The 16,982-nt window shown below is 39.8% G+C and overlaps 1 protein-coding gene across 4 annotated transcripts; it reads left to right on the top strand.

Moving 5' to 3' along the window:
• Positions 1–138: 138 nt before the first annotated feature.
• znf821 (zinc finger protein 821) lies at positions 139–15,864 on the top strand. 4 transcript variants are annotated; one of them, XM_032561184.1, is made up of 6 exons: positions 139–240; positions 7,559–7,690; positions 7,818–7,936; positions 9,711–9,809; positions 10,905–11,071; positions 12,179–15,864. In XM_032561184.1, exons 1-6 carry the CDS (start codon positions 237–239, stop codon positions 13,149–13,151), a joined length of 1,494 nt encoding a protein of 497 aa, XP_032417075.1. In that variant the 5' UTR covers positions 139–236; the 3' UTR covers positions 13,152–15,864. The 4 variants fall into 4 exon arrangements, with proteins under 4 accessions (XP_032417075.1, XP_032417074.1, XP_032417073.1 ...); XM_032561183.1 differs by lacking the exon at positions 139–240 and adding an exon at positions 264–2,495 and having other exon boundaries at positions 7,821–7,936; XM_032561182.1 differs by lacking the exon at positions 139–240 and adding an exon at positions 266–2,495.
• The last annotated feature ends 1,118 nt before the right edge of the window (positions 15,865–16,982 follow it).

Genomic DNA, 16,982 nt, shown 5'->3' with positions numbered 1-16,982 from the left:
AGATAGATAGATAGATAGATAGATAGATAGATAGATGCTTATATTTTTACGCTTTTTTAAAAATGTAAGTAAATAAAGACGTTTACTATTCTATTTTAAGTGCTATAACGGCTTGCCACATTGAACGCTCGTCCCAAGCTAAAGCATACAGTAACGTTAGCTTGGACCAGAGGAGCCCATCACAATCTGCCTCTGAGCGAGACTCTCACCTGATATGCCAGTGTTCACTGGACGCCATGGGTAATAGTTCCGTTTTTTTTTTATTTATTGCCATGATAAATGCGTCTGGGTTCTTATTCCCAGAATATTTTTCTTATTTACTTTGTGCTCTGTGAGCTTGATAGGTTCCATCGTTGTTGCATTGATATAAAGGGCTAACATTCGGCTTGTTAGCCAGCTAGCTGTCGTCGATCTGCTTTTGGTTTGGAATTGACGTCACTATAAATCATGAGTGGAGACGTTTCCGCTATTGCTTGTGAGGAGATTCACGCATTTCACGGTGTGGTGAGCTTATTTTGTTGAGATGGCATATTTTCGCCTAACCTTGCGGATGAGCACATTTTTAACCGTGTCAGTGTCGTGCTGCGGTCAGTTTACTCGTGGCATTCAGTGATGACGACTACATGCGCTGCTATGACATTGGTATGTAGCACCACCCAGTGTTGTTACTGAGCTATCCAGGAAATCGTCCTTCTTGCTTTATGGACTGTGAACGTTTATTCCGTATTTGAACAATTGCAGATCAGATGTAAAAATACAATCAGTGTTTTTAAACAGAATAATGTTGCAAGCTCTTTTTTTGTGAAATCTTAGTACCCTTTTGCAAATGACGGTCGTTCTTTATTTAAAACAGTCAGTTCTTCAATTAATGGATGATCAATTAAGGTTTTGCATTTGAGTTTTCACGTGTCCACATCTACAGGACACATTTTCAGCGTTTAACATGCCAACCTAAAAGCTCACCCTCTAATAAGTCCAGAAAACTTTTTCTCTGTAAGACCAAAACTTACATTTGAAATGTTTTGGTACCATAGTAATAACCACTTATTACTATAACAATATAATTGTTGACTCACAACCTTTCTGGTGGTTTATAATGTGAATGGAGTCAGGCATTAGTTAGGGGGGCCAGTCTCTCTCTTGAGTGTTTACAAATAATCCATTAAGATGATGGGGTTTAAATGAAGGTGAAATTAATGCTGAAAAATACTAGTAATGGTTAAATTTTTTTAAAGAGAATAAAAAGAAGCTGCATTGTAAAAAGAGTCGATGTAAATAGTTTTTCTTTGCAAGATATGAAATGATTCGCTGTGTAAATTGCATATTTTGTCCACTAGGGAGCGCTAACATGTTTTCTGCATATCAAATGACCTCATTAATTTATAACTTGAATTATAAATTAATTTATGTATTAAGATTGGGAAATTATTAAATTTTTATTTATTTTATAGCACAGAAAATATGTTATCTTATTCAAATGTTAGTTATTGAATTAGTTATTTATTTTTTATTTATTCAAGTCTTTGACAGAATGCATCTGATGTCTGCCTAGTGTTACTGTCCGTGTGTTATTTCGTCAACAAATGACAATGTCATCTTTGGTCATGTTTACTTATTAAACATGATTCAAGAAAATTGTGCCATCATTACATCTTGACAATTTTTAAAATTGTATTTAAAGAAAACAATAATATTTATTGGAATCAATAAGTGCAATGTGGATAATAATGCTTGTATAACTACATAATATTGATTTTATTTGTAATTTACTGTCTACAGTAATTCAGTCAATACTTGTATAGCACATTTCAGCAACGAGGCAGTTCAAAGTGCTTTGCATCATAAAAACGCAAAAATAAAAAGTCACGAAAACAATATAGAGTTGTTTTTTTATGTTGAATATTTAATATGAGTAATTTGAAAAGGGTTTGAAAATATTGCCTTAATGCTTCTCTACACCTCCGTTTGTCCTCCTGTCTTATACGTAATCATATCCTCAGCTTTAACGCTCTTTGCCCGTCCTGACTACACGTCCCATGATGCAGTTCGGCGCGCTTTCAGATATTTCACATACGGGATCAGCTGAGCTCGCGCTTCGCTCCTGCGAGCTCCCAGCGGCTCTGGGTCGGAGTGGCTCGGGTCGGCTCGCCGTCCGTCCGTCTGTCCGTCTGTCTGTCCGTCTGTCGTCGGGCTTGGACATCATTTTAAACCCCTCTCAGCGCCTGGAAGGGGACATTTTTCAAACTAAATCTGGAAGAATGTGACACACAATTGGATTTTTCCTTGTTTCCACCTCCGGTAGCGCTTACGTTTCTTCCGATGGAGCGGATGATTTGGAGAGAGTTTGTCCGGTAATTGGGTCCATCGGCTCGGTTCGGAGTTCACCTGGACTGCAGGGGGAACCTTAAGGGGTTCGGGGAGACCTTTAACCCCCCTCCGTCGAGAGGGTGATACTATGTCCAGACGAAAACAAACCAACCCCTTCAAAGTTGACTGTAGGTATCGCAGGTTTTACATTTTACTGTGTTAAGAGTTTCTTTTTCACATAGTCTGATCCTCTCTGACAAAACTATAATTCCTGCGTGAAGTGTTTCACTTGCCTTTGTTTATACTGTATGATCGCAGTCAGTTCATTAAAAAAAAGTCTTCTTACAATTTGCTGGCATTTAAATATGGCACAGCTCATAAATGTTTGTGTTGGCATCCTAATTATTGGATGTACTTTCTACTCTACTTTACTTCGCAATGATCTAAAGACAACATTATCAAGACTAATGTCATATATGAAATCTAATGTTGTGCCAAATTGAACTTGAAAACTCAATAGTCAAAATTAAATGCGTAATATGCAAAAACATACGTGGAAAGTATTTCAGTTCCTCGATTAAAGTATATGTTTTCTTTCTGAGTAGCATAACTTAAATGCACATACGTACACGAGGAATGATAGTAATTACACTTTGATATCCTCAGATCTCTTCTCATCATTTTTATCATTATTTCTGTTTATTGATTAAAAACACACCAGGTAACCAAAACTATTTCATTTCTTTTCCATGTCTAACATGTGCAACTGTTTTTGTTAGTCATAAGGAAATAACTGCTGAGTTTAATACCTAGGAGGAATCAGAGCCTTAATATACAGGAAACTTGAGCAAGCTTTCCCACAGGTGGCTTCCCCTTCAGTTATTTTTTTATTATTTTTTTGTTAGTGTAGCAGGATTGTTTTATACTTTAACAGAAGCACTGCTTTTAAAAGCCGATACATTAGTAAAATGCGAATATATGGAACCCCTGTTTGAGCTTTTATCCTGCCAGTGTGTATGCATTTTTTGTTTTCATCTAAACCATTCACATTAATATAAAATTACTGGAAAGCAACACAAATCCCACAGCATGCCAAGCAAAGCCTCCGCTGTTTGTGCTTATTACATTTCTACAAAATGTCACTCTCTTTGCACACAATCTCTGTTAGATGCTGAAGCTGCCACGATATATACAATCACAGTCCTCATCGCAGTGTTTGTGTCAATATAGCAATTTCAAACGACTGCTTCAGTGCAATATTTTATAGGCTATAAAATTTCAGGAACATGCATCATAACTGCTTGCCAGTAATATATTCAACCTCTTGTAGGGACGTCCACACCTAATAAAAATCCTGCTGATCAAGATCTTAAATCTTGGGAAGATTGCTGGTGGTTTTGTGAGATTTAAGAAAAGAGAGTCAAGAGTACTTATGTTTGTCAAAATATCCATCGTGAAACTTTGTAGCAGTGTTTTTACTAATCTGTTCCACATAAATAATAATCTTTATATTTTCCCTTTTTAATTTAGGAGTAAAAATGAGACAGAAGCTACAGTCTGTACAGAAATATGACTTGGAGTAGCTTTTGGGTCTGTTTTAAACTTTAAAGCGTAGTGATTTATTTTTAAAAAGAAAATGTCAATTAATGAGTAAGCTATCAATAATTGGTGAACGTTGGTTTGTGTTGACATCCAGTTGGTGTCCTTGTATATCCATTACTTCTGTCCTCCAGCCAGGATCTCCTGGTTGGTCTGTCTGCAGATACCACCAAAGAAGAAGATTGCCCTGTGTAATCTACTGAAGTCAGGACCTGCGCAGCTCACCTTTCTAAATATAGTTTGGTTAAACTGTAGAAATGCATCTTACTTTTGCACCTACAGTAATCCCTGAAAAGCTCAATAGTCCATATATTGTTACTGAATACCAAAATCAGAGCTAGAAACCGAAAAGGATGACCAAAAACAAGTTGACGTTGAAGAGGGAACTTTCTATGTTCTGTTTGAATACATTTAACTACAATCTCCATCGTCATCGACAGACTTCAGATGCGGTGAGTTTTGTACTTCAGCCCTCCTGTGGTTTGGCTGCTTCACCTGTCTTTTCCTGTGAAGTCTAAATGGCCTGCAGAGAGCTGCCCAGAGCTGAGAGGTTAACTCAGTCAGACTGACTGACAGACTAGACAGCAAGGAGACAGGCAGCCAGACACACACACACACACACACACCCACACACACACACACATTTTTATGTATATGCTTGCCCACACACACAAAGGGAGTTCCACGGTATGATTTAAGAGTATGTTGCATGCAAATGTCTTGATGAACATTACAATCCAGAAAAACTGCAGTGAAATTAACTGAATTAAGTCTTTTAGTTTGTTTTACTGTTAAATATGAAGATATTGTTGCTGTTTAATGCTTAACATGATGCACTATTTCAACTCTGATCATTTTTTAATATTCTAAAGTTCTGTAAAGTATTTGAACTTGTTTTTCATTGGATAAGATTAGCCTTATATTTCCCTTTTTAGTAGGAACATTTCAGTGTAACAACAGTAGAGTAGTCATGGATAAAAACTTTAGAAACAACAATAAGGTGAAAATACAAAGTGACAGGTTGTAAAATCCTGAAATATGCAACCACAATGTAGTAAAATGTAAAATTTTGTGCAAGAAAACAAATGCTGAATACAAACAAGAAAACTTCCCTCCAACAGGTGCAAAAAAAACTTCTCCAGTCTGTATGGGAATGCAATCTTTAACCTTTAATTATTAATACTTAATTCCTTGTATATGCTTGGTTTTTCTTATGTTAATGAGCGACATTTCACCTTAACTTCAGGCGCCTAAGTAGCCAGACAGTGGTCCTCTTCATTAGAAGGGTTTTATCACTTCATCTTTTGTGTGATATTGGGTCAGCAGATGAGAACTGATCAGATGTCTGGCCCAGCATCCTTGTTCCCCTCCTGTCTGTGTGTGGATGGAAGACAGGGCCCCAGCACTTCCTGCACATTCAGACATTGGCTTGTGTGACTTCATGTGTGTGTTTTCGAGGGGACGGCGGCTGGAAAGCTGAAGGAGGGGCTTTTGAATAAAAAAAACAAAAAGACCCCCATTGCTTGGTGTTTGAGTAGAGTTTTGGCATTCTGTCTTTTGTCTGTTTTGTTTAGCACGCTAGCCCTCCACCACCCTGACCCCCCACCACTGCCGCTGCCACCACCCACTCCCCTTTCTCTCTCTCTTCTGTGTGTCTGTTGACTGATGAGTTTGTCTCTTTGTCTGGATTCAGTCAGACACTGCGTCACCTCCTGCCTACAGACACACAGACTCGGAGATAACATCACAGTGGCACAGAGACTGGGGGAGGGAGGGAGCAAGGAGAGACAGATGTACAGACAGAGCTCTGGCAATGGGGTGGGAGGGGGGATGGGTATTTCTCACACATCAATCATTGGCCATGTGCCGAGAAGCCAGCTCGCTGTAGTAGTTCAATACCCGGACCCACTGTGCCATTCCTAATGAAAGCTCAGGCCTAAACTGCATCCGCACGCCAAGTAAAAGAAGCCAGACAATAGAAAAATAACCTGAAGATTCAGCTTTACGTTTGGACAGACTGAGAGGGAAAGTGCTGGTAACTGACTGTGATGAGGGGCGTGGTTCTGTCAGTGTCAGGTAGCCAAAGTCGGAGCCTATCTCTCCCATCTCTGACCCAAGTTACTGCACTCCAAAGTAAAATCCCGTCTTATTTCAGAGTACAAGAGGAACTCTCGCCAACACCTCTAATGAGGCAAAAGCTCGGAGTCAAATTCAGCTTTTTCGGGGTCAAGTGTAAAAATAGAAAAAGTGGAGGAGTTTTACCAAACCTCACAACTAAAAGTACATCCACAGAGCGGAGACATATGGGCTGCCATTGCAGAGCTGCTTCCACCCCCCTTGGAGGCGATGGTATGGATATGGAAGTACTCGCTACATTTAAGCAGGGAAGACAGAGGGCGAGCCAGGCTGTTCGGCGTGTGGGTGGTGTGGAGAGAGACGTGGAGAAACACAGTTTGTAGCTCGGCAGAAAGCAGGAAGAAAGGCTGCTGCTCCTGAGGGACTGCAGCATTGCTGTACGAGCAGCCAGTATGCATTGGTGTGTAAGAACAGTGGGGGTTGGGATGTTAATGAACTTAACATTGATGCATAAATATGAGTGGCCTCACCTCGCCGACTTTATGTAGTGTTTATACTTTTAAACTAATAAGAAATTTCTCTACATCTTCAATCAATTAAAAAAGAGTTTAACATCTTTTTTTTTATTGCTGTGCAATGTTTTATTAAAGTCAACCTTTTGTTAAATAGAAATAGTTGTTACTTACTCCAATAGGGAAATGTTCTGAAGCCAAACTTTTAAACACAAATTATGTTATCTTGAAGCATTTTACTAAATTAGGTGAAAGTTTTGCTTATCATCTCTGTCTCTGCATAGATTGTTTATATTCTTATCTATCTTAATAGGATATCCTTCATGAGGACAGATAGCATTTAAAAAGTCTGCGTTGAGCCTAGAACCTCAACGAGGCTTTTAATGATTAGTAACCATTTAACTCTCTTGTTTTAATTGTAAAATTCTCCATGCACAAGTTCATTCGTAGGTTTTCATCTTGTAACAATAACTCAAAGACAGCATTATAATCCTAGGTATGCTTAGGAGCCCATATATTTTATGGTAAAGGTTCATTCTTTATTGTGTGGGTTGCTTTTTTGTGTTTTGGAAAAGTAAAATACTCCTGTTTCCAACAGTTTGAAGATAGAAAACAGGCTTTTACTGTCTACTGATAGAAGCTCTATAAATGTGGGTTTTATGAGTTGTTTTGGTTGTAAAAGTCTGTGGAGGATATGTCATTATAATCATTGCAGTGACGTCAGTGTGTACATACACCTGGTCTCCGATTGTATGGTTTTTGGTGAGCTCACTAAAAATTACCTTCAAAATACTGAACTGTGATCGAGAGACTTTGTTTAAAAATTTAAGCAATACAAATTTAAACCTGCAAATTAGAAAATGGTGTCCGTTTTCTGCTGCATGTCTTGGTCTCACCTGCACAATAAAGAGAACGATTGAGATCACTGATAGCTTTTCATTTAAGTTCAGCTTTCATCATGTATGAAATAGCAGAAATCTACAAGAGAATAGTTACTAGAAAATCTGAGCATCACAATTTGCATACTTGAACCTCACCAAATTTCTGCTGTTCTAATTCCCCAGGGCCATTCCACACTTTGGGCTTATCTGGACTCCAGCACACCATTAACATGGACGGCAGAGATGAATTCACCGAGGATGGCGAATGCTGCAACAACAACTCGCAAGAAGTCCAAGGACAGGATAGCCTCACAGGTACGGGCCGGAGGGGCCAGGCGGACTCTGTGGGAATGTCCTCGGACTGAGGGGTGTGAGTGAGAATAAGCCCTGCTCTGTGCTCTGTTGTCTGTCTGTATTGATAGGGCTGTGTTTGCCTCCATAGAAGACAGCGATAGCGACCCCGACAACCACGGCGAAGACTCGTCCTCCAACGCGTCTGCTGACGACCACATGACTGCCAACCGAGCGCAGTGCCGCCTTCAAGGGGCAGGTGTCAAAGTGGTGAGTCGGCTGCATGTTAGCTGGCCTCTTTTGTCGTGACCGTTTTGTTACAGATTATTCCTCATTTTGGGTTTTGCCACATGTCAAGAGGGCGGGGGGAGCGTTCAAACCAAACCTCACAGAGCTCAGAGAATGATGAAATCTGCCCAGCATCTCCGTCTACAACACCACCTTCATTTTGAGCTATTTGGTTTGAAGCCACACGATGTAGTTTAAGAATCTGTGAAAGTCTTAAACCTGACAGGTGAAGCTTTTCTTTTATGTATTATTTTATGCACTTGACAAGAGTTTTTTTTATAAATATATACAGATATGAACAGATGTATTTGCACACTAGAAAAGATTCATGAAAGCTCTTTGATTGAATCCTTTTTCTTTACTCCTATGACATAAACTCACGTGATTTAAAAAAAAAACTGCAGACAGTTGGATCTTCAACTGTTTGCACAAGCTGCAAATAGGAATCTGTCTTCTTGGTTATCCAAAGTCCTGCATCTTCTATCAGTTTCTCTTCTAATGAACTCATGACTCCAGGAATGAATTAGCCAGCAAAACTTCAAGTAACATATCATTACATATGTTGCACAACTCTTGGATTCAGGTGTAGAGGTCAGAAGGTTACGGAAGAAGGTTAAATTTGTATTTGATAACCTATTTCTGTGTTAATTAGGCTGTAGATGTTGGATCACTATCTTTATGAAAGAGCCCATTGGATTTTGATTTAAATGCACCCTAAAATGATTTCCACGGCTTCTGGACAGGAAACAAACCCACAGCATTACAGATCCTCCACTGTACTTAACTGTGGACATGAGGCGCTTTTCCATATATTCATTCTTTATTTCCCATTGCGCAATTGTTTGTAAAAAGCCCACTCTTAGACCCTACAGATGATCAATCACCAGGCAGTGTGTGCTTTCAGAACGAATGTTTGTTGAACAAGTGGAGACCCAACACCTTACGCTTTGTTGTGGTTTTCTTACACAAAGTATTAGCTGAATTTTAATCTAATTTTTTTAAATGAAGGTAGTGTAATTACTTGATTCTGCTATTATCTATAATCCATTCCCTAACATTCTCGTATATTCTGTATAATCTGTATAATCTGTGCATATAGCTCCCATATTTATATTTATACACAATATCTATATCTCTTACCCTTATAGTCCATACATACATAGTCTTGTACATCTGTAAATAAATATTTATATCTCGTAGAGCACTTCAGGGTAGATGCAAACTACATCTCGTTGCTTGTACTTGTGACAGTGCAATGACAATAAAGTTGAATTCTATTCTATTCTATTCTAAAATGTCACTACATGCCTGTAAAATGCATCAGAATTACATGGATCAAATAAGCTAATTTGTTGGCAAACTTTTTCTTTTTTTAAGTCTTTGAGCAGTTCAAGGTGTGAAAGCTCTGCTATCTACCAATATGTTTTGTGGAGGTACCTTCTGTTTCCAAGTGCTCTACATTTCAACTTGTGCATGAGTAACATCTGTGACAGCGTCATGTGACCAATAATGACTCACTGACTTTTGCACAGTCACACACTCAACACATCATCCTACACTTAGAGTTAGAAATAGCTTCCACGCAGGCTGACGTTAAGCTTGATACAAACAATGCCTTCCCTTAAATCACTAAAGGGTGAGCTTCATTGCACACCCGAAGCACATACGGTTTTTTAATGTGGATTTACTTTTACCGCCCACCCACACCATATGCGTGAATAAATCTACTCTAAAAATGTGCTTTTATTTTCCTCAGGAGAGTGACGAGGGGGCTGACCACGGCAACAACTTTGTCTGTCCTCTGTGCACGCTGGATTTCAGCAGCCCTGAGAGACTCATTTCACATGTCTACCAGGTGAGGACTGCATTTTTTTCCAACTATAAAAACACGGACGACTTTGGAAACTGTTGCAGCATCTTGCATTTTTTGTCTCAATTAGTGCGTACCAGTCAATTAGCAGCTGCGCCGTCCAACATTTTAGAGTCTGTTTTAACAAAAACAGCTTGTTAGAGGTAATAAATCCAGTAAATTCAGGTCAATGTCATGCTGAGAAAAATGCAGAGCAAATTCTAAAACTGTAGCTTTTTTTTTTTTTTTGGTGAGTACAATTCTCCTGTAATCCAGTTGTTTATGTTACACTAATTAAGTTTTCATTTGAAGTGACAAATGTCAAAATACTGCTAAATGTGAGCACAGTTATATCTACATTAAAGTAAACACATAGTAGTTGAATAGTAATAATATTTTATGTTGTTGTTATAACAGAAACACAGATGGCTCTGCCAGACATCAATTCCATCTTGTTAGCTGAAAGAACTATTAAATGGTTCACATCTATTAATTTCTACCATGTCAGTGCATAAACACGTCAACCAATTGCAGCAACTTCAATGTGCTTCTTTCATTTTAATTACCAAAGGTATTTATATTTAGTTTTCAACATTAAACATTCAGGAAGGAAATGATGCACACAAGGTTGATGAATACAGACAGCGAGGAGCTTTGCAAGAGAAACACGAAAAAATGATACGAAAACTCAGACTTCTTCCATTAAGAAAAATCTGATAAACGTCAAAGACACATGATTTAATGTATTAACATCTATGATCTTTTCCTTGATTTTATATGTCAGACTCAATTTAAAGCACAGTTGCTCAGAATCAGCTGGTCAAAGAAAACTGGAAATCTTCATAAGGGTTTAGCACTTTCACTCAATAAGTAAATATGACAGAACAATCTACAGGTTTATAACATTAAGTGTGGAGTTAAACGTGGTTTTAAAAACTACTTCCTTTCATAACTGACTTCCTTTAATCCAATCACGATGATACATTCTATCCATCTTTCCTCCTTCTAAATTTATAATAGATAAAAAAAACAACAACAACTGCCTTTTACAGTTTATCACGGTAAGTTTATATGTTTATCTTTCTCCGCTGTCTTTCCCAGCATACAAGCATGATGAGCAACACCAAGAGCTACGTGTGCCCAGTGTGTGGGCGAGCCCTGAGTTCTCCTGGCTCGCTTGGACGGCATCTTCTCATCCACTCTGAGGACCGCCTCTCCAACTGCGCCGTCTGTGGCGCACGCTTCACAGACACCAACAACTTTAACAGGTTCACCCCAGATCTGCTGCTGCTGCTCGGCTCTTCTATGCACAAGTTTGCAAGGAACTTGATGTCTGTTGTATTGAATGTGATGGGATTTTATTACTAGAATAGCACACTTTAAAAAAAAAAATAACACATATATAAGCTGTATGCCAAAGCAGCATTTTTACTCTTCCCATTGATGGTCAAATTCTTACCAGGCAAGGATGTGAGGAAGAAATAAAACATGGCAGACCAAAAAGTTTCCTAAAGCTGAATGACGTTTAGGTGATGTGTCTCCAGCTGAGCACATCAGAATAAATAAAGAAGTGGTTTCCCAGTGAGAGATGAACCAGACTGTATAACATGAGGGATGAATACATTTAGTCCTGCAATGACAGATCCATAGGAAATAAACTTGCACGTTGCTTAGCAACTGCCATTAGCTCGTTTTCTTTTTCTTTTTTCCATTTAAACAGCTCCTTCAAGGTCAGAATACACAGCGGAAAGAGAGGGAGGGATAAATTATAAAACTCAACACAGAAAAGTTACAAAATATATGAGCAATTTAAAACTACCAGACTTTTCTGTAAAATCAGTTCTACTCTCTTCAGATAGTCTGTCATTTATAAAACATGTCAACGCAGTAACTCTGCAGTTTCATTGTTAATCATTATGAAAATCTACCTTCTTAAAAAGAACCGTGTATGTCAGGGATCTGCAGCCTTTACAATCTAAAGAGACATTTTGCCGTAAAAATTTCACAAAGCATAATGAAAACAGAGCAATATGCAGTAGAAATTAAATCAACAGTTACAGTGCAGTAGTTTAACCTGCGAGTCAGTGAAGAAACCTTTGAGAAATGGTTGAAGACAAACGTTTAAAGCACATGGATAAGGCTGGTCAGCTATGAACGACAAAGCAAAACAAATCAGACCTCAGCAAAAAGTTGTAGATTGGGCGTGGCTCTCTCATAATCCAACTTCCTGTCAAGCTACTGTGGAAAAAAGGCCACAAGAGCCAAAACAATTCCTTGAAATCATCAAGACTTGCTGTGTGTGAACGTAGCCGAAGAATCATCTCAGAGATCGAAAGTGGAGGCCTTGTTTCGGCTAACCTTCTGTCTTATTACAGGGAAAAGCTAAAAGATGTCCTCGACACAAGCAGGATTGACATCACTGGTGGACGGGAAACCTGCTCCATGTCCCACTCCCTCTCCAGCAGCCCCATGAGCAGCCCGGGCTCCAGCACGCACTCCTGCCACGGAGCGGGTCCCAGTCCCAGTTCCTGTCAGGGCCCGCCTCCATGCCAGGCTCCCGATCCGACATCCACACTCTGTCAGGCCCATCGCTCCTGCCAGGCCTCCAGCCACATCCCAAACCAGTGTCAAGGACCACGGCCGTGCCACGCATTAAGCCCAGGTTGTGGACCGTGCTTGGGGTCCGAACAAGGACCCGCCTTTCCTTCGCTGCCCGACGGGCTCCTGTCTGAAGGTCCGTCGCTCGCGTCCATCCCTGACGCCCTCAACTCCTCCTCCTCAGCCCTTCCTCCCATTCCCGACATCATGAGCCCGATGCCCGTCTACCCCGCTGGAGTCCTGCTGGTGTGCAACAGCTGCGTGGCCTACCAGCAGCTGGTGGAGGCGCAGTCTCCGATGCGGAAGTGGGCCCTGCGTCGCAAGAACGAGCCCCTGGAGGCTCGCCTGCAGCGTTTGGAGCGCGAACGCACCGCGAAGAAGAACAAGCGCGCCTGCGAGACGGACGAGGAGAAGGAGCTGAGGCGGCTGCGAGACCGCGAGGCCAAGCGCATGCAGAGGATGCAGGAGACGGAGGAGCAGAGGGCGCGGCGACTGCAGAGAGACCGGGAGGCCATGCGGCTAAAGAGGGCCAACGAGACTCCGGAGAAGAGGCAGGCCCGGCTGATCCGCGAGAGGGAGGCCAAGCGGATCAAGCGGCGGCTGGAGAAGATTGACCCCGCCCTCAGGACACAGATCGAGCACGATCCCGCCGCGATGGCCGCTCTCACAGCGGACATGAGTCTCTTTCAGTTCCCCTGTCCCATGCCGGTTCCTTCCATAGATAATGGTCTCTTCATGAAGCTGCCATGATCCCTGGGGATCCTATAAAAACTCCCCCCAGCCGTCAGGTTCCCATTACCACAGCGAACCATTCCTGTCCTACTCTTGCTATACTATTCCTCTGTATTCATGCAAACTTCTTCGATTTCTAATTTATTACAGTCTATTAAACCTTGGAAACAGGGTTGAGAATGTTTCTTATTCTAAGAGCATGCTGTAAAGAGATTTATCCGTGTTTCAGTGGACTCTCAGAGGTAATAGTACATTCTGGTGGGAGCAGTTATTCTTGCTTCAACTGACAAACAAAACAAAACAAATCATTTGCACATGGATCCTCAGTGAAGGGAGCGTGGACCCTGTCGCTGCAGACCCTCCCTCCCTGGTCCTCCCAGCCCAGTAACTCAGACTCCGGTAGCTGCGCCTCTCTCTGTTTCCTAGCTGCTACCGTGGAACATTCATGTCCAAACTACTACCTCATCCGGCGCCGTGGACGGTCGCTCTCTGTCCTGTGGCTTACCAGCTCCAAGCTTCCAAAGCTACACACACACTATACAATACTACAGAAGACGCAGGTCGTTTCCCCACACTTTTAAGTTTTGATATTCCTCTTTATGGCACTTTAATAGGACACATGCATTCACTTGTGAATGATTGTCCCTATTGAGCATGCCCGGTGTTGAAAAGCATTCCTGTCGTAATTATCTTCTTTCATGTCGTCTTTTTTTTTTTTTTTTTTTTTATAAACACTGTGTGTAATTTATTGTTTTTTAAAAACTCAGTCTCTGCTGCTGTTATTGTACTGTACACTACATTATTTACCTCTTATATATTTTGGTCTCATTACATGGAAAAAGAAAACCCAACATGTTACCTGTTGACCTCTGATTTTGTCGCATTACTTGAATTCTGTCTATGAAGAAGCATTTGTGTTTTATGCTAATTGGTAAACATGTTAGTGTTGTATAGAAAGTCATGCTTCATTTTAACCTGCTTTGTGCAATTTCTGTAGCATTCACATTCTCCGTGAGTCTGCAGTATCTTATGTTATTATTACCACTTAAATTTTTATATATATTTTTTTTTGCATCCACACGTCTGGAGAAAAAAAAAAGTCATGTTAAGAGGTGAGAATCATTTACAGGTATATCTAAATAACAAAAATAGGATGTAGTTTGAATGTTAATTTATTTCAATTATCTAATTCAAGAGTTGGATTCATAACAGAGTGATATATTTCAAGTTTTCGGTGAGGTGGCACTAGAACTGCTGACCATCCACTATCTCCCTCAAACTTTTAAAAGTCTTTCTAAATCCTCTCAAGGTTGTGGCTATAATTACTGCTTTTTTTTCTCCCACATTTTTTCCTTCCACTCAATTTTCCATTTTTGTGCTAGAATACAGTTATTAGCTACTTAATCTTTTGTGTCTTAGTTATCCAAATTAATTAAACTAAATGCTTGATATAACTCATTCTTAAATTCCTGACATAAATTAATTGCTCAATAACAATCTAGCTTATTGAGATATACCTGCATGATGCAGTCCACCCCTTTGTTAGCACTGAGGCTTGTTTATTTCCAGGATGTGTTTTTATATTACTGATCCTCATTCCAGCACATATTTATGCAACATGATACTTTTGTTTTCTTGTAAAAGTGTTTGCCGTATTTTGCTGGTATAATCTCTTTCATATTTACGTTAGAGGCCAAGTTTGCGTCATTCCCCGCGTTGTTTACAGCTGTACTGTTACTTCCACTCCTCTTGATTTCTCTAGATGCAAAACTTTTCATCGTCAAACAAGCAGTTTCAGTCTCTCCAAGTAGTGTTTCTGTTTGAGTCACTCCTAGAAGAGCGTCGTCCTGCCTATAGAAAGCATGAGACGCGGATCTGGGTCGGGACTTTTGGCTTTCCTAGGCGTGCATCAAACTTCTATGCAACAGATTTATTGTTTGTGAAGGAAATCGATTTCACTTCTCAAAGAAACTATGCAGAACGCAACTTCAAAATGTTTCATCGAAATTCAGAATCAGAAGCTCTGCTTTCTCAGGCAGTTCAACTCAGTGAGAGGGCCCAGAGCCCAGAACGTCAAGATTAATTCATAAACCGATCGCATCACGTTTGGGGGAGAATACGTTACATCGGTTTTATTTTTCAAAGTTCAGCACATTAAAGCAACAAGATCTCACTGCCATCCCGTAGTGACGTTCTCTGCTGAAAGCGAAGGCTTCAGGTTTTGTCTCAGCCTATGAATACTGGGTATTCTCAGAGGTGACGCCGTCAGTCTGCTGTGAACCAGCAGCAGGACGACTGCGGACTCTGGGGTGTCACTTTGTCCTTTGGAGCAGTTCGCTCACTTTGGGTTAGGTTAACACTGCATGTCCCTGAAACTGCACTAGTACTAGAGTTGTTCAGTATGAGTCTGTGTTCTGTTAGTTTATGCCTGCTTTTTATTTATTTATTTTTTTTGAAAAGTTTAATTTTTAAAAAAAAGTTTAAAATGTTGGCCTTTTGATATTAATGCTATCAGGATTTTTCTCTCAATGTCCATGTTTACAAAATCTGTATCTCTGAAAAAGGCCAAATGAATGAGCTAAACTGCAACAACATGCCTGGTTGTCATATCAATGTATTCTGACTGGATGGCCCTCCAGGGACACCGTCCTCTGTTACTGACTCAAAAGATGTACAGACCATAACGAAACCTGGTAAAGAATGTGGAAATAAACATCAAGTTTAATATAAAGCAAGTGTTTACCTTCTGTTGCTCTTTAGGCAGTCACTCATACTCAATATCACATCAGTAGGTCCTCGAGTTGTTACATTACATAATGAACAAATTATCAGTTAAACTGAATTGCGGGGGGAAAAAATTAAAAATGTGTTCTGATTTATTATTTTAGATAGTATAGTTTCAAAACCATTGCACTCGTATTTAATGCTTCATTTAACTTTTCGCCAAGGAAGCCCAATTTGTCATATTGAAAGTGTGCGTGGGTGGAGGAAGCAATTTTTTTAGCTGCTCACCAGTGAAAACACTATTTTAATGAACAAAATAGTCACTTTTGTAGATAAAAGGACCAGTAATGTGAAAAGGATCTCGCATATTTGCCTCGATATGTGAGATCAAGGCAAATATCCGACCCGCATAACAAACAGGTGTTCAAGATGCAAGTTTTTCCTAATTTTCTACAGTTCTTTTTTCTCGTGTGATCCAGAGTTTAAAATGTTTCAGCTGGGCAAAACCTCCAAACCGCTTGTGTTTGGTTACAAGACTCTGGATGGACGTCACTGACCCTATGTGAGGTTCTGCACACAGAATACCCACAGAAGTGAAAGACAACTCAGAAAAAACAAAATCTAAATTAAAGGCATACAACGTTACAATATTACTGGAGGCTTTACTTTTTTTTAACTCGTGTAAAAGAAAAACATTTCCATTTTTTTCAGCAGAGGAAATAATTGCTGTATTTTTCTGTCTTATTTTGAGTCATAAAAGTGCAGCTCAAAACATTTTATATTGTGTGAAAGTGCAATATTTCTTCACAGTAAGTTCGGGAAGTGAGAGATTCATTACGTAAAGTAAAATATTTCAAGCTTCATTTCTTTTTCTTTCTTTTGCAGTATTAATGATTGTGGCTTACAGGTGAAGAAAACCCAAAATTCAAGACAATTTTTTGAGACGCTAAATGTTTTGGTTTTCTTTATAAGCCACAATAATTCAAACGGCAAACAAAAAAACAAGTTTGAAATATTTTACTCAAATTAATTTCTATAAAATAATCGTTTCATAATCAAGAGTGCAAGAAATATTGCACTCTCATGCAATATTTCTAATTGTTTTAGATGTACTAGTAGTTGCTG

The sequence above is a fragment of the Xiphophorus hellerii genome, chromosome 4, assembly GCF_003331165.1.
Source record: "Xiphophorus hellerii strain 12219 chromosome 4, Xiphophorus_hellerii-4.1, whole genome shotgun sequence".
Taxonomy (NCBI): Eukaryota; Metazoa; Chordata; class Actinopteri; order Cyprinodontiformes; family Poeciliidae; genus Xiphophorus; species Xiphophorus hellerii.
The sequence above is the reverse complement of the archived record's forward strand: the minus strand, read 5'-3'. Positions and strand labels throughout refer to the sequence as shown.